The following is a 23,608-nucleotide window of genomic DNA, read 5'->3' on the forward strand; positions in this document are numbered from 1 at the left end:
GGCTAATAACTCCGAGGAGGGTCAATTCAATGTGGAAGCTGTTCCACCTTAAATTGTCCACACAAGTGTGGCTCTCAGTGCTTCCATATTGATTTTGAATCTGACTTCAGACTTAACAATAGGTTTCAAGGGAAAAGAGCTAATTAACAAATTGATGGGACTCTTCCAATGAAGCAGCCCTGGTCTGTTTCATAGAACCAGCAGGTGCTGGGACAAGGCAAGCAGCACCAGCAGATGCCAGGTCACGGAGAGGCTATGCCTGCATCTGCCCATGAAGCTGCCCATAGTTTGCCTCTTGTTGCAAGGGGAGGCTGTGGCATCTTTGGTGAGCAGTACCCCAAACCAGGTCAGAGGCTCCCATCGCAAGCACAAGTCAGAAGTAACCCTTTTATGTGGATGAGCTTTTTGAGGCAGCTCTCAAGTGGACTGTGGATTTTACCTGGTTTAGGGAGAAAAAAGAGGGCAGTAAATGCAGTCTCAGTGGTAGGGTGGTCCAGGGTCCAGAGCAAGATAGACAAAATGTGCCTGTGCTCCTATCTGGAAATGGGGCTCAAGTAGACTGAAACACGGAGAGGAAATGGAGACTGTGCATGCATGCGCACCAGTGTGTTCAGGATTCACTGGAGAGATGGCTGCAGGACTGCTCATTAGGCCTCGCAGGACTAGACGTGAGGAAGTAGACAAGAGAACTTGTTTTTTTGTTGGTCTCTGCTTTGCAGGCTTTCCTACATAGCACTCCCAGGCAACCCAGCACTTTGTTCCCTAAGAGTCTCCTGGGTCTTCCATTAGCCTGCTAGCAAGCACCCTTGAAAGGCTGTGGTCATTGCATAAAAATAAAAAACAAGGGAGTGACATAAGTCAAGCAGAGACAGTCAATTATATGGTTTCGCTTACTTGCGGAGCATAAGGAATAGCACGGAGGACACTGGGAGAAGGAGAGGAGAAGTGAGTTGGGGGAAATTGAAGGGGGAGACAAACCATGAGAGACTGTGGACTCTGAGAAACAAACTGAGGATTTTGGAGGGGAGAGGGGTGGGGGTGTTGGGCAAGCCTGGTGGTGGGTATTATGGAGGGCATGTATTGCGTGGAGCACTGGGTGTGGTACATAAACAGTGACTTTTGGAACACACACACACACACACACACACACACACACAAATTAAATAAAAAAAAAAAGGAAAGAAACAAGGGAGTGAAGAGATGTTGGCTTGGTTGTTATTCACCACCGAGGTGACCTTAAACAGGTGACCTCTCTAGCTTCCATTGTCTATTTGGTAAAATGGGGATAAGGACTGAGTGAATGGGTAAAGTCGTCAGCCCAGTGTTAGTACATAATAGGTGCTAAACAAATATTTATTATAATTGCAATTAAACACATTGTGGCAGAACGGAAGAATCAAGAGGGTTTCCCTAAGTCATCAAAGCAAGACCAAAATTCAAGGGCTGTCAGAATCCTGAGAATGCAGAGTAATGAACTCAGACCTGGAGGGGAAAAGAATGCACCAAATCATCAAGATACTAGGGAAACAGGAACACAAGGCATGGAGAGTTCTAATCCTCAAGGGTCTGTGTTAAAATGAGATTACTGACAATTTGATCATAAGCTGGCTCCCACTGCCCATCTTCCTGCCTTTGTTTCCCTGGCTGGCACCATGACCTCTGGGATGTGAAAGCATGACGGAGAGAACAGGGTGAGGAACCAGTCCTATGGCTTGGTTCCAGACCCAGGTTTACCACTTTCTTGCTCTGTCACTTCAGGCATTTCCTTAACTTCTCTGCATCTTTTTTTCACATAATCTATAAATCTACATAATTAAGGAAATTTTTTGTTTGTGAAGATACACAAGATCGCATAGATGAATGTGCCTAGCATGGTGCCTGGCTCAACAGTAGTCCTTTCTTCCTCTGAGCTGTTGTCCCATCTGCAAGGCCCTTCGTGGGGTAGAAATCATGTGTGGAAGGCCAGCGTGGACACCACTACAGGTGGCCATGCCAGAAAACACAGTAGAATACCCTGCTCCTGACAGTTGGAGACTGAGTCTGGCATCTTCCCTCTAGCTAGTCTGCTAGTCCATTTCCCTCTGTCAGGCTATGTGGACCGCCTAAGGGTGAGATGCCCCCCCCCCTCCCCGCCCTGCCGCCAACCCCCTACCCCTCTACCCCCTCCCGCCCCCCCTGCTGAGAGCAAACAGTGGGCCTGCCAGGCACTACCCAGCCTTTGAAACCACAAGAACCTGGACCTAAGGACACAGTTGACTGACCTGACTACCATATTCACCAACCTGAAATCCTCCATTTGCAAAGAAAACCCAGAATCCCTATGAGTTCCCTCAGCCTCAGGCAAGCCCAAGTGGGCTTCTCAGGTTATTATGTCACCTCTTTTCATTTTTTTAGACCAGTTTTGTCAGCGTTCATCTCCTCCCTCATGAAAGCCTTTTCATTTGCAGAATTCTTTTTGAAGACCTAGGGAAACTGAATTTGGGACCTCTGCCATGTTTGCCCTTCCTGTTTTCCTTTGCTCATTTTCTCTCTGTTCTACCACAGTGAGAGAATTTAAAAAGAAAGTATGTGGTGACAAAGCAGAAAATAAAGGAGGAGAGAGCACAGGAGGTGTCCAGGGCTGAGGGTGAGGCTGCAGGACCTGCCCTTGGCTTCTGAGTCCAGGTGACCCAGGCCAATGCATGTGTTTCCTCACATATTCCCGGCCTCTTAAAGTCCACAAGAGGTGCCTGTGGGGACCTTACTTTCATCTCAACCCAGATGTTTAAACACATCCCTGATATTCTGCCTCCACCTACTTTCCTTAAGTCCTTACAGGCTCTAGGCTGGGTCACGTGGCTCTAAGAACCAGTCCCCCCACCGCTGCCCCAAACTGTGACGGGAGAGCTAAGGCCCGGATTTCCTCTAACGTGTCTTGTGGAAAGAGATGCCTCCAAAGGCAGCAGAGGATGGTGGGAAAACTTTGCTCTACTCCTGGAGGTACAAATGCTACCTATCTCAAGCCTAAAGAAATCTTTAGAAGGTTTTGTTTTTATTTTTGTACCTGGTATTGTCGTGACATAGCTGGTGGCCTTCAGATAGGGCCTTCAGTGAAGTCGGGGGCAAACCCAATCGCTGGTTGGGAGGGCCATGCCTGTGATTGCGGTTAAGACCCATCTCTGATAAGGTCTCAGAAAGACTGAGCCTGACCAGTGACAAGGCAGGAAAGGCGTGCCGGGTAGACTCACATAACCAACCTCTCTTTTCCAAAGGGAAGGGTACAGCGGTAGGGCATTCATTTTCATAACTGCTTTTCTCATGCATGGTGTGTGAGGTACATGGAGTGGGGAGAAGGAGAGAGATGAGGGACTGAAGCAAATGGAAGGCTTCATAGGACCAGGGTCAGGAGAGCAGAGGTTTAGGTAAACAGGAGACAGCAGAGATAATAGGGGAACAGAAGAATCCGGAAGTTAAGAAAGATTTAAAAAGGAGAAAGATGTGTGAAAATTCAGAAGTTAGCTCTTAAGATAAGATGAAGAGGCCAGTCGAGGAGGGGCAGTTGATAACCAGTGTTGATAAAATGAAACCAACTGCTATTTCTATTTGAAAACAAACATGTTTTATGTGTTGGAAATCCTAGCACAGGAGGGCCCATCTAGGGCCAAGTTTCTGGACACTTGCCTGCTGGATCCTCTCGCTGTCAAAACTTAGCCTTCCTGGGTCTCACTATTGAATAACCTTGGGCTATCATGGGTTAATGAGTGAAGCAAATCTATTCCACTTTGCCGATGGATGAATATGTCACCTATCTGAGAAAATTAGCTATTAATAGCCACTTTTGGGCTGTTTGAGAACTGCTGATTTATTTAATATCTCTGGGTCTCCATTTGCTTATATGAAAGGAGATGGACTTAATAATACGTGAGAACGAGGTGGTATTTGAGTGGGGCTGCAGAGTGGAAATGGAAGGGGAGGGCTCCAGGGCACCATACATACAAGGTGGGAGAGGAGGAAGGGTGTCTGAAGGAAATGAATGTAGCGACAAAATTGCCTGATAGACTGCAGGCTGAGCGGAATGATGGTTGCATCCTCAAGGGGTAAAGAAGAGCCATGCAACATGTCCCAGAGGAGCCCGGACTTCCTATTATGTTTATTAATCATCTTGATGAAAATGGAAAGTCTGCATTGATTAAATTCACTAATGATCCTAAACTGAGCAGGGGAGTAAATTCCAGAAACGATGGATTTGTAAGGTGAGTGGTAATATTAATCAGCTCATCTTATGAAAAGGGTGGCAGTAAATGAAATGGGATTTGCCATAGATAATGGCAGTGAGGTATACCTGGGGGGGAATTATAATGAGGCTAGTTCTGAACTAGGAAGCTGTTATTTGGGAAATAATAATGGGAGGAAAGCTCTAAAGTGGAGAGTGAATAATTAATTAAAAACAAGCTTAAAATAAATTCTCATTATGGATCACAATTTCACTCTCAGCACTTCTGTGGTGGGCTGAGGGAGTGCAGAAGAATCTTGGGGTGCAGCTTTCACATTTTGAAGGGAAGGAACTGGGAACTGGGACCCAGCGAGGTTAGGCACAGGTCACTAGTCAAGGGTGGCAAACCCAGGCACGCTCATCACCACTCTGTACCCTGCCAGGGTGACAAGAGATCGGCACTCCTAAAACCTACATGTAGCCTGAGAATCCCTCTCAGCACAGCACATGAAGCCAGCCCTGATCCCTTGGCTGGTGAGGTGTTATCTTCTGCCATCAAACATTTGGGTCAGAGAACTAGACATTGACAGAGTCATGGCTGAAACCCAGATTTCCTGATCTGTCGCTTTTGCTCTGTAAGTTCTAAACTGTCTATGGTCAACACTGACCTGAACTTCACGATTCAAACACTCAGAAAGCAGAACCGGCATCTTAGCCAGGGTTCTCATCTTGGTTTCTACTGTGTTGGTTTGAAGTCCTTGGACAGCATGGAAAAAAAAATCTCTGAAGCTCTATGTGCAGTAATGTTCCGGAGACATTCAGAAATATCAATAATTCAGAGCCAATGAGTTTTGTGCCCTTGGAGAATAACGTAGACTTAAAAAAAAGTGACCAAATATAAGTAATGAAAATTAAGCTTCTATCACAGGCATTTGATAAAAAGAATAATCTTGTTAAAAATTTCCTGGGACTGATTAATGTTCTGTTTTGCTCTCGGCAAGCAAAGTGAATCGACTTTGTGCAGAAGAAGCAGTGTGGAGGGAGGTTGTGTGTGTGCTGGGTCTGTGGAGCCAGGTGGGGGCATCAGTCTGGGGAGGAGAAGAGGGTGGGAAGACTGGCCTTGGCACAGTTGGGAAGTAGGTGCACTTTGCCCGATCTTTGTTCCTTTTATCCTTCTTTCTTGTCCCTCTTCCCAGGAAGACTTGTGCTGCTCCTCTGAGTTCCAGTGGGGGAATATGGGGGCCATCCCTCTTTAAGGGTGTGCTGATTGTGTGTCACACAACTCTAGGGGGTGCCATTCCCCTTTGCAAACTCTGCAACTCTGCATGGCCAGCCCCCCTGCAGACTCATAGTCCCTCTGCAGTTCTTAGGCCTTTTCTCACCTCACCCAACCTTCTTTGGAAATCTACCTGATACGTGTCTAATCTGACTCATATCCATGTAATCTAATGGGTCACTGCCCACGAATTTCCTGAAGACCCACCCATTAGCCTAAGTGAATGACTTAAGTGGAAAATTTTACAACAGGCCTGAAAGAAAGCTCTCCTTAAGTACACTCTTCAAATGATCAATGAATACCCCATAGGATGAGTGAGAAATAGCATTCACATGCTTGACCAGCCATAACCACACAGTTAGCTCCCAGGATCTCATCATTGTTTAATTTGTTCAGCACTTTGCGGCTTGCCATAGTCCTGTCACCCCGTGGCCTTCCACAGGCAGCTCTGCCACTTCACGTCTACCACTCACTGGGTATACAGAGTTAAGCAAATTGCCCAAACTTGCAAAGCTACTTTCTCATCTGCAAAATAGGTTTGTTGGTAAGATTCACGGAGGTAATGGGCGTAAAGCATAGAGCAGTGTTTGGCAAACAGCCATCCATAAATGTCACCTGTGATCATTGTTTTTTATTTCATGGTACCCTGTGAGGCAGTGAGGTGGTCATTATGTGTTATGTCCAGGGAACCCAAGCAAAGTCAGAAGGGATTTTTTCCAAGGGCATGCAGTCATCACAGACCACAGCTGGGTGTTCCGTTCCTGCCATCTGGGTACAACTCCCGTGTTCCCTCCACTGTTCCGTGTTCTCATTGATCTCATGCAACACTGAACCACATACGTCCACGTCCTCAGGCTGCCTGGTGGCAGCACACACAAGAGTTAGGTTAGCCGCTTTTTGACTGTCTACTTTGCCATAAAACATCTATGGAAACCCAGTACATCCAGGAAATGACAAACAGGCTGTGAATTTTCTGTCTTGAAGGTGCAAGGCCACACCTCCAGGCTATGGGATCGCTGTCTGAAGCTGAGTGAGCATGGCAGGGGTCAAAAGGGCAGTAGGCTGACAGAAGATGAGGCATTTGGGTCCATGAATGAATGTGTACACTTTCCAGGATTATCGGTGTTAACCATGAGGAACGTCGCTCGCTTTAAAATAAACTAAGAGACTCACCGACATATACTGTTTGGCTCCACTCACTCCATAACCCCGTCTGTCTGCACACAGAGCTCACTGCTGCTCTCACTTGAATGGAATACTTAGAAATATCATCAGTTATCGAGATGAATGTATTCGTTGTCATTTTTTCTGTCTAAATAGGGGAAAAATAGCGTTATAAGAATCTCTGGACATGTAATTTAAGTCATGTCAGCTATCAGAATAGAAGGTTGTACCTAAGTGACATGACTCACTGTTACCTGATCCATTGAAAATCAATAGGACATGCACTGATTCGTTTATTCTAGAAAGTTTCAGTTTGAATGTGTTGGCAGCTACCCTTTGGGGTAAGCGATCTTGTAACCAAAATAAAGAAAAAGTCAATGGTAACATCTAGATGATTTGTGTGGGTCTAGTGATGTTTCCTGATGAACAGACTGGAGTGGCCAGTAGAACGCATAATCCCCCCCTCATCTTGTCCCGCCATATTCTGTAGTCATATTACTAGATAGTATCACTTGATTTCCATGCTCTTCAGCAAGCATCAGCAAACCACAGCGTGTGGGCCTGTCCGGCCTGCTGCCTCTTTTTGTAGGGCCTATAAGCTATGGATGGTTACTGTATCTCTCAATGATGGAAAAATATCAAAAGAGTATCTCATGACACATGAAACTGAAATTTCAGTATCCACAGGTAAAGCTTTACTGGAACACGCCCATGCCTATTTGTTTACATATGTTTCCTATGGCTGCTTCTGTTCCTCAGTGGTAGAGCTGAATAATGGTGATAGAAACCATACAGCTTGCTAAGCCTAAAATATCTGGCCATTTACAGGAAAAAAAAAAAAAAAAAGAAGAGAAAAGAAAAAGAAGAAGAAGAAGTTGTTTGCCATTCCCCAATGTGTAGGAATGTCTCAAGCTGAAGCCATCGGGTGGGCACGTGATAGAGAAGAGAAAAGAGCAGAGTCCTTGAATCTAGGAGGGGCTGAGTTTGAACCCTTTACTCCAAATTACCTGCAAGGCAAATTCCTTGACCTGAGCCTCTGTTTTCTCATCCATAAAATGGGAATAACAACACCCAAGCATGAATTATTGAACTAAATGGAAGTACCTTTGTAATTCCAAGTTTAAGAACGTACTGGGTCAAATCCTATGAAAACTATGAATATTCAACCCATCTTCGATGAGCAAAACCAGCAATGTTAGTTAGTTGAATACAATAATAGGTGCTCAGTAAATGCTAGTTTGCCACAGGAGATTTGGGCCAACGTCTCCAGTGTGACAGCGAGGCTATTTTCTCACAAATGAGCCTTTCTCCGTTCTTCTCTCTACTGCTCAGTGTCCACACCATTCAGCTAATCCTGTAAGCCCCACACCAGAGACGTATCCCCGACACTTGCATCATGCGTTCTTCTGGGTGTGCCCCCCTTGCTCCCCCACCCCACGACCACTGCCTGACGTCTTTTGTGATCTTCGGCTTGGCCTGTTGCCAGAACCACTAACCCCACATGCCTGTGTCCACGTGCCCCCTCCAAGCGCTCCCAGCTTTCATGCTGCTACCACTATTATTCTTTGATTTTGCAGATGCAGCCGCAGTTCTGTACTGAATCGAATTCTAGAGTAGCTTTCAGTGCCTCTGGTGGAGGTTTTAAAAGGAGAAACCAGGGGTGCCTGGGTGGCTCAGTGGGTTAAGCCTCTGCCTTCAGCTCAGGTCATGATCCCAGGGTCCTGGGATCGAGCCCCACATCAGGCTCTCTGCTCGGTGGGGAGCCTGCTTCCTTCTCTCTGCCTGTCTCTCTGCCTGCTTGTGATCTCTGTCAAATAAGTAAATAAAATCTTTAAAAAATTTTAAAAATAAATAAATAAAAGGAGAAACCACTCCTTCCCCCCCTCCTTTCCTTTTAAATCTCAGTCACTCTGGGAAAAGTCCCAGTGTAGGATCTGGACTTATTATCCCAAGGTTGACTTTATGTCCAGACTGACTCAGTTATGGCCACTTGGCTGAAGGAAGGAGCCATGCTCTCTTACGCCTTCTGCCTGGAACCCCCGCCACTCCAAGAGCACTTGGCAGACTGCTGGGGGCCAGGAGCTATTTATTTCTGAGCCTCAGTGAGGGAAACACAGAAATTGAGAGGACAGCTTCAAAGCTGTTGTAGCGATTTGACATGGCCCCAACATCCAAGCCCATGCTTGCTGGGCTTCTCTCTGGGTATATTTGACTTTTCTAGCCTTTCCTTTTTACTGTATTTTACAAAAGAACAATTGGAAATTGAGTTAGAAGTCTAATGAAAAATTAGAAATTAGAATAGAATTTTTTTTAAAAAAAGAAAGCCAGTCTTTCAGCATATAGGTATTTTGGGAAGTGCTGGTTACAGAAGTGGGTCTCCTCTGCTCACCATGCATGTTTCTACTCCCCTTTTCTGATTTTGCCCAATTGGCCCTCAGTAGGGGGTAGCTTGGCCTACCCCCTGTGCCTGCTAAACTAGGCCCCTTGATGGCAGAGACACTATCTTCCTTATCTTTATACTGCCCACACAGAAACCAGTTTCTAAGTACTGGCTGAATCAAATTGAATGGAGTGGAATTTGCTTTGCCTACTATCAGTAAGAGGCCAGCAGTAATCCTAACTTCCCTACGCTTTGCCAGTTTAGTGACTTTGGGCAAAGGGGCTTAATCTCTTGGCCTCACTTTCCTATGTAATGGGAATGAGGGTGACTTAATGGAGTTACTGGGAGGATGGAATAAATTAGCATAATAAGGCTTGACCCAGAGCTGATGCTTCCTCAACTCTGGCTTGCTTCTCAATTCTTTGTCCCTTCAACTTTTTGTTCCTTAGTGCTAACAAGTATATTTCAGTTGCAGTGAAAGACAGAAAACATAATATTTACCATCTTAACTCTGGCAGTGAGTACATTCACCTTGTTGTGCAACCATTTCCAGCACTCTTGGACCCTCTGATACCGAAACTCTACTCATGAAAAACAGCCCCCACACCCCACTCCTCCCAGCTCTTAGAAACCACCATTCTACTTTCCGTCTCTCTGCATTTGACTACCCTTGGTATCTCCTGTAAGTGCAGTCCTATAATATTTGTCTTGTTGTGACTGGTTTATTTCACTTAACACGGTGTCCTCAAGGTTCATCCAGGTTGTAGTATGTGTCTGAATCCCCTTCCTTTTTAAGGTCGAACAATAGTGCATTGTACGGATAGACCACATTTTATTGATCCGTTCATCACCGGTAAGTGGACACTCGAGTTGTTTCCTCCTTTTGGCTGCTGTGAATAATGCAGCTATGAACATGGTTGTGCAAATTTCTCTTTGAGATGCTGCTTACTGTTGTTTTGGATGTATACCAAGAAGTGAAATTGTTGGATCCCACAATAATTCTGTTTTTGATTTTTTGAGAAACCGCCATACTGTTTTCCATAGCAGCTGCAACATTTTATATTTGCACCAATAGTAGTGCTCATGAGTTGTTATCTGATCCTTGTGTTATTTTGAACCCAAAGTATGTCCTTTCAACACAGAATGTCAGTAAAGTTTGGTTTATTTTTACAAAACTTGTGTAGATACAAGTTATCTTTGCCCTTGTTAGTTCCAAGTTATAAGCACAGCTGTCACTGAATAGAATTTTTTAAATGTTTCTAAGAGAATGCTATCATTAGATATTGGAATAATCTGAAGAATTACCTGAAAATAATTTTTCCTTGCGTTGTAAATCTTCACTTCATATTCAAAGCAGTGAATTGGAAAGGGAGAAATGGGTTTCTCCCACTGAATAGAAAGATAGGTTCCTTCGATCTCTGCTGTGACATTCATGGGAGGATTAATTCGATCTAGGTTAGAGAATGAAAGGTCAGTGGTCTGGGCTGATAAATTCAATCCACTCATACTCCTCAAGGCATTTCTAAGATACAATCCTCTCAAGTACCTACCCTTGGGATTTAGCTGACTGATCTCCAAGCCCCAAGACCCCAGTGGCTCACTGAAGACTCCTATGTTGTAGTGCTGAAGAGATTTCTACTGGAATCTTAAAGGATTCCTATTCCAAATGCCATTGAATGGTGGGGTCCCTTTCCCCTTCAGCTCACTGCAAGATCCACCTTGCTATCCCTGTTTCTCCTGCAGGACCAGACTGGGTCAACCTCATCCTGGAAAGAAGTTGCTCTGGAGCTTTCCCCTGAGCCCTGCCTCTGCTGAGCCAGGTGTGTGACCCTGGCTAGTAATTTCCTCATTCTGAGCTTCAGTTTTGTTTCATTTTGTTTTGTTTGCCTTCTTTCAAGTTTGTTTGGGGGATGGAGTGGGAAGTTTCAACTTTCTCTTGCATAAAAAGAATGGATTGCACCACATTTGTCTTAATTTACAACTCTATAGTTCTCTTCCCTGACTTACCACTTGATTATCTTGTAGTGATGTGGGTGGAAATCATTTCTAAGTAAGCGTTCTTCTCTTAGGTTATGTAACTTAGATCTCACAATTAATGAATCATAGAGGCAAGCTAAGAATGGGACCTGTTGGTTCCAGAGCCTGCCATTCCCTAAGCAGATAAAAATGTAATCAAGAATGTATTTCTTTTAGTAATGTGAGGAATTTATCTCAAAGAAATGAAAATCACACAGGAAAAAGAATTCCTGTGGTCTGTGTCAGGTTGTGTCCATTTTCATATTAATATTGTTTCCTAGGTCCTCCTCAGCATTTTTTATTACCAGTTTTCAGGAAAGTGACATTTTTAGTTCATTTGAGAAATAGACTATTGAATAGAATTGCATAACCTCTTTAGTGAGATGGTTCTTTAAAAGAAGTTCTATTTCATTTGATAGAGATTTAGATAAATCCTGTCCCTTTAAATAATATTTTATATATTTATAATTATGTATAATTACCAGGCACTGTGCTAAGCACTGTATGGTTATTAACATACTTAATTCTCACAAAAACCTTGCAGGAAGTATTAATTTCTCCCCATTTCTTTCTAATGAGAAGACTGAGGCACAGAGGAATGACCAGCTTGTCTACAGTCCCTCAGCTAGTCAGCAGGGGAGACAAGATCCAAGCCCAGGCAGCCTGACTCCACAGCTCATGCCAGTAAATATGCCACGATTGAAATCTTGAGCATTAGTAATAGGAATGTGACGGGAAAGGCTCCTGACAAGTTTCATTAATACAAGTATCTAGGATGAAGGAGACTATTTCTATTTTGAGAACAGAGCAAATGAAACCTTAATACGGTTAGATCTGAGAATTACATGTTGAATAAGACATTTTCAGATCACCCACAGGAGATAGACCAGAATGGCAAAGGATCCTAAGAGGAAAGCACAAGGAATTGGGAGTGGGAAGCCTGGGGAAGAGAAATCTCAGGATAAGAAAGCTGGCTGTCTTTGGCTAGCTCTAAGACCATCTTGGGATGGAGATGAGAATTATTTGGAGGTGGTACCAGTCCATCACAGGACCAATGGGCAAAAACATCGAGTCAGAGCTGAGAAAGGGCTGCTCCCTCCAGCAGTGAGTCACGTGTCTAGCTCAGTGATTCTCACGCGGTAGGGATTCTGTCCCACATGGGACATTTAGAAATACTGGGAAACATTTTGTTGTCACAGCTTGTGGGGGAGGATGCTGGTCTAGTAGGTAGAGACCAAGGATGTTGCTCCAAATCCTGCAAGGCACAGGTCAGCTCCTGCGAGACAGGTACCCGACCAGGAATATCGGTGGTGCTGAGGTTGAGAAAGCTGGTCCCTGTGATTGTCAGGTAGGGGACAGATGGTCACTTAGTATTGGAAAATTAGTCAAACTAGGTGATCTTGAGAACGCCATCTAATGCTGAGATTTGGTTATCTCAGCTCGGAGTTAAGTCTACCTTACCAATTGCATGCAGAGCAAACAGCTGATCAAAAGGCTTGATTGTGGCACATTGGCTAGAGCCATTAGCATGCACCGCCAGCAAGTCACTCCCTCTGCTTCTGATAAAAGTCCTTGGAAACCAGCACGCGATGTTTCTCTTCAGTGTGTCTTTCTTGTACTCCCGGCATTCTTCGGTCGAGGAACCATACCTAAATGGCAACACTCATAAGTGGTTAAGACGAGAGGAAAAAATGCATTTGCATAAGTAAAAATAGGTACTCACCTATAGTAGAGGAAATATTGGGTATCCTTGGGGGCATCCTTGCCAACGAGCCAGGTACAGTAAAGAGAAACTTGGTATGGCCTTAACGGATTAGAGTTATTTAATGTGGTCGTTGTAGTACACGTTAAATTCACAATTGAGGTTCCAGGAGACCCTGGATAGTCAATAAGAGGGTCAAAAATAAGAATAAAACATTGCCATGACAGCTCTTAAATTTTGTCCTTTCTCTGAAACTGTAGTGATTGGGAACATCTTACCATGAAAAAAAGTAATCGTTACCACAAGTTTTATAGAAACCTACTGGCAAATGGCCAGATTACTAGGCGATGAAGCTAGGATTCCAAAGCCTGAGTTTCTGGCATTAAACTTTCTGGCTACTTTAGGCTAAGGAGGTGTGCATGTGGGATTTCATATTTGTATGAAACTTTAAGAGCAGTGCAAGAGGTTGTTATTCAGGGCTTGGGGCCCAGGAACTTTGATATCCTAATGCCACATTTTTCATTTATTTATTTATTTATTTATTTATTTGACAGAGATCACAAGTAGGCAGAGAGGCAGGCAGAGAGAGAGAGGGAGAAGCTGGGGTTCCATCTCAGGACCCTGAGATCATGACCTGAGCCGAAGGCAGAGGCTTAACCCACTGAGCCCCCCAGGAACGCCTAATGCCACATTTTTCTATAATGAGCTGTGACACCTTGAAGCCCACTCTCCTGGACCTCAGCTTTTCCAGCTGTAAACAGGAGAGTTGGCAGAGAAAGGTCTCCAGCACTGCTTTCCATCCTAGAAATATGTGATTCATTAGGTCACACCCAAATGGGTCCTGAATAACAGAGATTGCTGCTCCGAGGGAAGTGGGTGCTGGCAGCACCAAAAAAATAACAATACTTCGTCCTGCACCTTGGGGGCTCAGTGGGTTAAGCATCTGTCTTTGGCTCAGGTTATGATCCCAGGGTCCTGTGATGGAACCCCACATCAGGCCCCCTGCTCAGTGGGGAGTCTGCTTCTCCCTCTCCCCACCCCTGCTCTTGCTCTCTCGCTGTCTCTGCTGCTATCTCTGTCTGTCTCAAATAAATACCTAAAATATTTAAAAAACAAAAATAAAACATTCCCTTGGAGAGTCTATGCACACTAGTCTGTTGAAGTCAGCTTTACTGTGCAAAGATATTAAAGAATCATGCAATTTTTCACCAAACGTATTATGTTCACTTCACCCAGAATTTGTGAAGATTTGACTGGAAAGCCTTGTTTCCGTTTCATACCACATTGTCACCATGTTAACTAGGGCTCTCTTCTGAACACATGTGGTGAAACTGGCCTTGTGGATGCTCATAGGAGGGGAAAAACACTGCGCTGAGGGACAGGGAGGACCTCATCAAAGTGGGAGCCCTTAGATTGAGTCTCAAATGATAGATGAGGTCTTTTTAGCTTAGTTTAAGTCAATTCTGTGATCATATTTATCACTGTCAGCCAGTGTAGTTCAAAGCAGAGAAGAAGACAGGCTCCTCTTGTCTGCAGAGAAGTTGGACAAAAGGGACACTAGCTACTTTGTGTTATTACCATGTACTGCCAGATAGGTTTTTTCTGTATATTCAAATATGACAAAGGTACATAGACTTAACGTGTATGCCTTGTACTCAGTGTGCTGTTGCACACCCAAATATAGTTTGGAGTCTCCTGTTATCTGTTTGTCTCCCACCTCTCTTCCAAGGAATTATTTGGTATAAATTCGGTTTGATTCAAGGGAGAGTTAATTTTTCATTCATGTCCCCATATGTTGGCATGCTCAGAGAATAATTAGAATTGCGGACATGTGATTCTGAGGTGGCCACACAGAGGTCTGTATTTGTGACCTTGTGTCTGTCTACCTTAGATTAGTCTCTGAACCTTGAATCGAGGCCATTGTGCATTGGCTGCTCCATGGTTTTTGCAGCATGTTCTCATGAGTGAACAGAAAGATGTTCACAGTGCCGCTCTCCATCATTGATACAACTCAGGGGTTGTGTAGCCATTGCATTTAGTGAGGTGACAAGATAATGGTTGGACGATTACCTGTGGGCCAGACGGGCCAAGACAGCTATTACTAGGAACACTCACATGACCTGGGACACAGTGATCCTTCTCTCTTTCCCGTATGTGTGTGTGTGTGTGTGTGTGTGTGTGTGTGTGTGTGGTTTTTCCAAGGGTTTAATCATAGGTATCACTGATTCTACATATCAGAAACCCCAGTTTTCCACAGAGGACAGTATAGACAGTGGCTGCTATCTATCCTCGTTCTTTATGGTGGGTTGTTCAGTGTTGTGGCTTCTGTGAACCATCAGAAGCTTCCTTCAGTTTGCTGTGACACATCCTAGAGTGCAGAGTGGCATAGACAGCACAGGGGGGATCACTCCATCTGGAAGGTTGTATTGCTTGCTCTCCCGGCCCAGTAAAGCATGAGACACCGTCCCTGCTGCCCTCCCACCCCAAGGCTTATATCTAGAGGTGGCAATGTATAAAGCTATTAATTTGTGAAAGATAGAGGCATATGTGCCAAATGAGTAACACAGCCCATGAATGGGTTTTGAGGAGGAAGAGCCTTCTTCGGTGTATAGGATGAAAAGTAAAAGGGCTTTATAAAGGAGGTCCAATTTGATTTGGGCTTTGAAGTATGGGAAGGATTCAGAAAAGTAGGCAGAGGGGAATCCAAGAAAGCAAAGTCTCTGAGGGAAGAAAAAGCTGCTCCAGAAGAGGGGGTGCGGGGGCAGAGTCCACGTTAGAAATCTGTCTGAGAAAAGCAGAGGAATCGTGTTGGGTATGGTTGGAAAATGTCTTACAGCCCAATTATGAAAGACCTCATTGGCTGTGATTTTGCCGATGACCCTGTGACGTGGGAGCAGGGAAGTGAGACGTGCGAGCTGTGTGCAGGGGTGCACCAGATGGAATGGGGTGGGTTATGACTTAGGAGGAACTGCCGACTGACTATGGAAAAGAAAAGCCAATTACTTTTCCAGCTTTGCCTGATCTGCAAAGTAGGAATACAATGTGAGGCTGTTAGGCACCGTCTTACCCAGTGGGGCTTTAAGCTCCGCAGAAACCCAGTTGCTTGCGAGGAGGGAGTGGCCATCCCACGGAATGGTCTGCACACTGGCTGAAAAGCCTTGATGAAGAATGGTTATGCGTTTGCTTTCAGTGTTTCTGGTTTCATACTAAAAATAAACTCCACAAGTCATGATACAGAAAAGGGAAAGAGCATTAAAAGAGTTATTTTAATCTGATAGGCATTTTCTTCCACTCTTTAAATGGCACGTAAATAAAAGGCAATGAACTAGTTTGGATAGAAAAAAACTTAAGCACGTGATTTCACAGGTACATATCTGCTTATCCCCAAACTCATCAAGTTAGGTAAATACATACAGCTTTTTATACACCATTCATACCACAACAAAGTTGATTTTTAAAAAATGAACAAGTAAATAAATGACCCAATTCTAGCATTTGGGTGTTAAAAAAAAAAAAGTACAATAATATATAATGATTTATCAGTGATAGATGAACACATTCCTATAAAAACAAACAAAATAGGGACACCTGGGTGGCTCAGTTGGTTAAGCAGCTGCCTTTGGCTCAGGTCATGATCCCAGCATCCTGGGATCGGGTCCCACATCAGGCTCCTTGCTCTGCAGGGAGCCTGCTTCTCCCTCTGCCTCTGCCTGCCATTCTGTCTGCCTGTGCTCGCTCTCTCTCCCTCTCTCTCTCTGACAAATAAATAAATAAAATCTTTAAAAAAAACAAACAAACAAAATACTATGATTAGGGCTCACATTCACCTCAGCCATCTCTCTAGTCCCAGTCTCTTCCCCAGAGGATACTTTCTAAGGGAAAATTCTCTAGAATTCCATATTGAAAGCAAAAACAGCTAATACTGGGGCACCTGGGTGGCATAGTTAGTTAAGCCTCTGCCTTTGGCTCAGGTCATCATCTCAGGGTCCTGGGATCAAGCCCCATGTCAGACTCCCTGCTCAGTAGGGAGCCTCTTCACCTTCTCCCTCTGCTCCTCCTCTCCTGATTGTGCTTTTGCTCTCTTGCTCTCTCTCTCTCTCTCTCAAATAAACAAAATCTTAAAAAAAAAAAAAAAAGCTAATACTAATTGCATCTTCCTTCATCTTATTTTACTACACATGTCCTAAGTATTGGGTGCTTTAACATAATCCCTTCTGTGGGATACGGCAAAGCCCTGTCTCTGAGATGTGTAGTGACTGGCCCAAGGTTGCCAAGACAGGAAGTGGTGGACCCTGGATTTGAACTTTGCTTCTCTGGCTAGGCCTCCAGCCACTTCCCATTTTACTCCACTGCTCTCTTCCCTATCTTCTTCTCTTTGCCTATTTTCAAGTATCAAATCTGCATATTTTCAAGTATCAAATCTTGCTTTTCTTGGTGAAAGAATCGGGGAAAAGTTAGAAAGTTTGTGCTGCTGTGGAATGCCTAGCAACATGCATGGCAATAGTTCACTGTCGTTTCAACAGGCACCCTACTCTACTCAGAGTCTAACAGAAAACCCTTGAGTCCATATTTTTGCGGGGGAGGAGGGTGACTTAAAAGTTCGTTCGCTGGGGAAAAAGTAGTCAGTGTTAAAATGGACTCTGAATAAAGACGACTGTCAGAATAAATACTTACATCTTCTTCTTGCGGAGCATTTATTCTCACGTGATAGCCTAGCTCCACATTCTCTGGCTCTTGATCAGGATTTGGTTCCCAGCGCAAAAGAACTTGGGCTAGACCGATAACGTTGATGGTGAAATTGGTAGGTGGGAGAAGTAAAGCTGTTGGTGAAAAGGAGCCACGTGATCTTTGATTGTATGGAGGTAGCACTTTTAAATTTCCCAAGACCTTCAGGGTGTAGTATAGGATTTTATGAGTATTAGAATGTATAAGATGGAAATAATTTTGAAAAAACAGTTGCTTAAAACTGCTTTTAATTCATTATCTTTCTAACTTTGCCAGGTATTTCCCTGTAGCATATGCAGGTTTTTTTTTTAAACTGAAATATGAATACAATATCATTTATTGTAAATATAGTCTTCAAGCTGAGGGCCATTATCTATAAATCAGCTGGAAAAACTTACTGGTTTGTGGCTAGAATTTGTTTTAATGACATGGAAGGAAATAGGATAGAAAATATCAGGGTGTATGACATATAATGACTATGTTTCATAAACCTCTTTTTTCTACTACATCAATATGTACTTCAATATGTGTATTTGCACTGGTTCTTGAAGTAAAATTAATTTATTTCTCATTATGATTCAAAGTCAAAACAATTTGTGAGCAAAACTACTTAGACCTTAATAGAAAAGAGGGTTTTTTCTTTGAACCACTGTTTTCAAAATAAAAACTTTCCTTTAAATTACAAAATCAATGCCTGCTCATTGTAGGAATTTTGGAAAGCACAGGTGAGCAAAAAGAAAAAGAAAGAAAAATTACCTCTAATCCTGCAATGGAGAATAGTGTTAATATGTGATACATTCATTATTTTCTGCCCTTGGCATATGTTGCTACAACTTTTTAAATTGCTTCCTAAAACTAGGACAATATTGTACACACTATTAGGAAACTGAATTTTATTCACTTACTACTTGGTCGGATATTTCCATTGACCTTTAATTTTGAATAGCCTTGTACAACTCTGCATCCATACCTGCCACATATAGGGCTTGTAGGGCTTTGTCTATAAAACACTGTCCATTATGGTAGCCACTGGCCATATATGGTTATTTAAATGTGAGTTAAACCAAATATTCCTTACCTTAGTTGCATGAGCCATATTTCAAGCACTCTGTGTCGCTTACGTGTAGTGTCTTCTCCATTACAGAATGAGGATATAGAATAGTGTCCTTATCATAGAAAGTTCTCTTAGACAACACTACATACAGATCGTGTGATAATTTTCTTTTTTTAGACTCTGTCCTTATACCAAATCCATAGATTAACAAGTTTCTGAAACAAAACATAGTGGAAGTTTTTTATTCTTTGGTTGTGAGGACTCGTAACCAACCCCTTGCTTGCATGGGAAGCCATTCCACACATGGGCCCCAGCTCCATTCCACAGAGCCCATGCGCCCACACTCCGAATATGATTCCCCATTGACATCAAATGTGCATTCCAGCCAACTTTGTTTTCTTCAAGTACTAGTGTGTTTAAAGAGTTTGGATTCTGATAAGAATAAATATTCTTCTTTTAACAATCCATACATAGTTTTCAAATTGAGGGATATTTTTAGGGGAAAAATAAGGCTATCATTTTTTGTTTTATATATATATATGTATATGTATATATATATATATATATATATATATATATATATATATATATATTTTAAAGAAACACTGCTGAATTTAATAGGTGGTACCTACATTTTTTATCAGGAAGTGAGTCTGCTCTCAGTATCACCATAGCCCACAACAGAATCAGTAATGCAGATGCCATGATAATCCCATCCTACAGAAAACAGAAGGATGAAGATCCAAATCACCACCAGATGCCATTTTTAAGAGAAACTGGAAGCTACCTTTTACTGTAAAATGTAGAACTTTTCCCATTTAACATTATGAACTATCTGTTATGTGCTAAAAATGCAAATATGAACAAATCTTGGGTTTTGTCTTTAAAAAGTGGATCCATAGTCTGAAGGGCAGGATGAAATGTAAATGAATAATCGTAGTCCAGTTAAACACTGTTGCAATAAAGGTGTGAATGGGACACAGTAAGAACCAAGAGATTTTTGAATTGACTCCAGAAGGATTAACTAGAGTTCTTTTTATTTTTCCCCCTAAAGATTTATTTATGTATTTTAGGGGGGAAAAGAGAGAACAGGGGAGAGGGATAGAGAAAAAGGGAGAGAGAGTTCCATGCGGACTTGGGCTAAGCACGGAGCCCAACAACGCAAGGCTCAATCTTATGACCCCAAGATCACAAGCTGACCAATCCCTCAACTGACTGAGCCACCCATGCGTCCCCTAACTAGAGCTCTTGTCACACAAAGGGGAAAGGCAGTCCTCGTGGAATCCACAGCAAGGGCAAAGCCGAAGAACAGAAAATAAGTGGGTGAGTTCGGGTACTGAGCAGGAGACCAGAGCAGATCTTTGAACAGTAAAAATTCTCGGAACTGTTAATCAGATAGCAAATTCTAATTTTAACTAACAAGCATTTAAATATGAGGCAACATGACAAGAAACTTTAAAACAATTTTAATGTGAGGAAGAGACACTTTGTATCACAAAACTTGGAATAAATTTATGACACTTTGAGCTTTGGAGAGGTTAAATATTTTGATGAATCCAAATAGGGCCAGGCCAAAAAAGGAATTAAAAACACAGTTACAGGCCTAAAGAAAATAAACACCGTCTTGCTACCTACTTGAAACAACTGGACAATGAAACAGATTCTAGAGTTGTAACGTTGTGATAAATCAACATGGCAGCCTGGAAAGTGTGGGTGTTAATGTCAGCATCCTGTAGGACACGATGTCAAAGAAGGGAGTGGATGCCTTGTTGGGAATTATCGATTAGAAATCTTGAGGGTTTCCTCTGGAGATACTGAAAGGCATTTTTCATATGGACTGGATTTTAAGGAACAAAGAATTTTAACAGCTTCCCAGTGTTGTGTGCTACCCTGGGTTTTACAAAGCAGTTCTTCCTTTCATCTCTCATGCCTCCTTTTATTCCATGGGTGGCCCACATGGTTATTAGCCAATTGACAATGAAGAAAAAGAGTCTGCAAACTCAAATAATTTTCCAAAGATCAAACATCTAGTAGATAATGGAATTTAGACGTAATCTTGGATCTTCCAACAGCAAAGCCTATGCTCTGTGCTAATTTAAATGACTTCAAGTATTCAGTTTAAAAATTTATTTTTAAAAGGACACCTAGTTGGCTCAGTTGGAAGAGCATGTGACTCTTGGACTCAGGGTCATAAGTTTGAGTCCTACATTGGGTATAATGATTATGTAAAAATACAATATTTTTTAGAAAGTTTATTTAAAAGGACTGGTATTTGCAAATATAATGGTGGCAGAACCACAGAAGATGACTTTTGGCTAAATGGAGAAAAAAATTCTTTTTTTGTTAAATAAATATTTTATTTATTTATTTGACAGAGACATAGCGAGAAAGGGAACACAAGCAGGGGGAGTGGGAGAGGGAGAAGCAGGTTTCCTGCTGAGCAGGGAGCCCGATGCAGGGCTCCATCCCAGGACCCCAGGATCATGACATCAGCCGAAGGGAGACGCTTAAGGACTGAACCACCCAGGCACCCGAATAAAGAAATTTTTAATTATTATTTTTGAGCTTACTATTTAATCAACTTATTACTTTACTTACTACTATCACTCTTAACTTTGTAACGAAATTAGTAAAATATCTCAATATAGAACAAACAGCAATGTCATACAAATCATTCAATTTCTTTTTCAAATAGAGAATTGCTAATCAGAATTGTGCTACTTTTGATAAAAATAATGTTCTCTTACTCTGATCTCACACTGTGTAGAAACAGGACTTTAAAAATGACAAGGACAATAAAAGGTATTTTAATACTTTAAAATTTTTCAACAAGTAAGAATTTTAAGGAGTTACAGGGAAGCATTAGTAATTTGTTGAGAAGCAAAGATACAAAAATAAAACTAAAAAAAAAAACCTTTAACAAGTAACAATAAAGACTGTTTCCTCTGCAAGGTAAGGTCACATCTTTGAAACGTCAGCATTTCCTGAAATGTTATATATGCACTAACTTTGCACTAATTGTCATTAAGAGGAATTCTAGGTCAGAAAAAAAGAAATGCAAGATTGATATTCCCTAGAGACCTGTACTGACTGGCAAAGTAAATAGTACGTTATGACCAAACATGTATTTGTTCTTTGCAGTTAAGTAATTGAAAGATGAAACTGTTGAGTGTCTAAGTGGGGAGATAATTGAATATTTTACATAACCAAGCACCTTCCCCTAGAATTCATTACATATTCCAACATCGTAGCTGCTGAAAAATGGAATTACGTTTTGTATTCAATCACTCAAAATTTTTCCGATGATGATTATTATTATTTTGGGGGGGCTATTAAACAGCCATACCCTTTTTTTTCTCATCTCATTGCGATATTTTCCATTCAAAAAGGTGATACAACAAAATTAGATGTCCTACAGACAACACAAGACGCTCAAATAGAAGTCAAAATATTAGTGAGAATGGCAATTTTTTTGTGAGCCAGCTAAATTCCCCCCAAGACTGGGTATTACTGGAGCTTTGGCAGTTGACCCGGGTTTTCCGTAATCCTGTTCATTCTCTGTTCTGTTCCCTGAAAGCTCCTCCAGCCTTTGTCCGTGATCCCTTATTATTTCTGGTCTCAGGCATAGCAATTACCACTGCTGGAAAAACAACCCAAATCTCTCCAGGCCATGTCTTTAATCCAAAGGCTTATTGTTAAATAGATGTCAGCTGGGCAACCTTTCACTGCAGAAATATAGAGCTACCTCTCTAACTTAAAAAAATATATATCAAAATGGCAATATGATCAACTACTTATGGCTACCGATTAAAATCCACCAGAAAGCTATCAAGTTGTTAAAATAACATTCAAATTAAGCAGAATGAAGCAAACTTGGACTTAATTACAATAATCACGAGTACAAACTCGGTCTTCTTAGAGATATCATAGGTTACTTGTTCCTGTGACATTTCACCGAGTCTACCTAAAATTCCTCGAGTGCCTTCTAAGAATCTGCCTTCTGATAAGTGTTCTATTGGAAATTTGGGAGAAAACAGGAGCACAACCTCTTGCACTACAGATGTTTGTAGAAAGTTGGGTAAAGTTTTGGCAATTGACAATGGATTTCCCCAGTGTTCCTAAGAATTGGTCAAATTCTACAGAAGTTCAGACTTAAGAATATTTTCCCCTCTTTTTTTCTTCTCAACTTATTATTATTGTTTTTTTTTTTTTTTTTTTTTTGCCTGGGGCATTTGTTTTATAACCAAAGTTGTATATGCAACCCTGTTTTTAGAGCATTTTTGAGTCACTTGTGGTGACATCTAATTCCAGATTCAACCTCAGTGCACAGAAATTGAAAAGCAACAGGGAGGATTCATGCTCTGTTAGGCTCTTAAAAGTAAAGAGTTTACTTTTTTACTTCCTCTTTTTGTCCCTGTACAGTGTAATCAGCAATAAAACTCATCTCTTGAGCGATGAAAAATAAATAACCCAAGGTGTACAATGCAAAGGACACATTTAACATTTAGGTATATTGCATTACTCCCCAAATGAAAACCCGTGCAGGCTTCCTAAAAATATAAATGAGTGATAAGGACTGCATATAATGCATGCAGTTTTTTTCTTCTTATTCCTAGATTTTGGTCAATTTTTTGAAATAGTCATAAAATATAAGTCATGGGTTCAAATTGTTGCCCTATACATTCATAAACAATCTTTAGCCAAGGTAGGAATGGTGCTCCCTTGGGAAAATGAAGGAAGAAGGACTTTGATGCTAATCTCCTAACAGTGGTTAAATATCTCCCAGCTAATCCCATGTGGTATGATTTGCCATCCCGCATCCCTGCTCCCCCACTCCTGGCCATACCTGCCTCTGGTGATCCTCTTGTTTCCAACAACCGTGCTCAATAGCAGAGGGCCAGGACTAGATCCATCCTGTCCGTGCGTTTGGCTGCAGACCCAGCACCTAGCACAGCATCAGGCACAGGGCAGATGCTTAAAGTGCCTGGTCCTGTAAACAATAGAGGCAAATTAATACTCTACCAAGTCAGTAGGCTAAAACCTAGCCTGGGGAAAAATAGATCAGAGCGCAGGAGGCTGGGAGTATGTTAACAAGCCTG

At 42.3% G+C, this 23,608-nt stretch overlaps 1 protein-coding gene across 1 annotated transcript in view; it reads right to left on the reverse strand.

Annotated features, from left to right (window-relative positions):
- The window catches only part of LOC111144290 (interleukin 5 receptor subunit alpha), a 29,629-nt gene extending 10,415 nt beyond the window's left edge, over window positions 1-19,214 (reverse strand). Inside the window, exons 1-7 of the mRNA XM_022498530.1 lie at window positions 19,142-19,214; window positions 17,405-17,550; window positions 15,798-15,936; window positions 12,752-12,905; window positions 12,490-12,677; window positions 10,318-10,463; window positions 6,642-6,780 (exon numbers count right to left, since the gene is read on the reverse strand). Of these exons, the coding sequence (XP_022354238.1) occupies window positions 6,642-6,780; window positions 10,318-10,463; window positions 12,490-12,677; window positions 12,752-12,905; window positions 15,798-15,936; window positions 17,405-17,550; window positions 19,142-19,214 (985 nt within the window). The remainder of the gene's footprint in view (window positions 1-6,641; window positions 6,781-10,317; window positions 10,464-12,489; window positions 12,678-12,751; window positions 12,906-15,797; window positions 15,937-17,404; window positions 17,551-19,141) is intronic.
- Between the last annotated feature and the right edge of the window lie 4,394 nt (window positions 19,215-23,608).

Source organism: Enhydra lutris, unplaced genomic scaffold, assembly GCF_002288905.1.
Source record: "Enhydra lutris kenyoni isolate GAN:26980312 unplaced genomic scaffold, ASM228890v2 scaffoldscaffold10, whole genome shotgun sequence".
NCBI classification, from domain to species: Eukaryota; Metazoa; Chordata; class Mammalia; order Carnivora; family Mustelidae; genus Enhydra; species Enhydra lutris.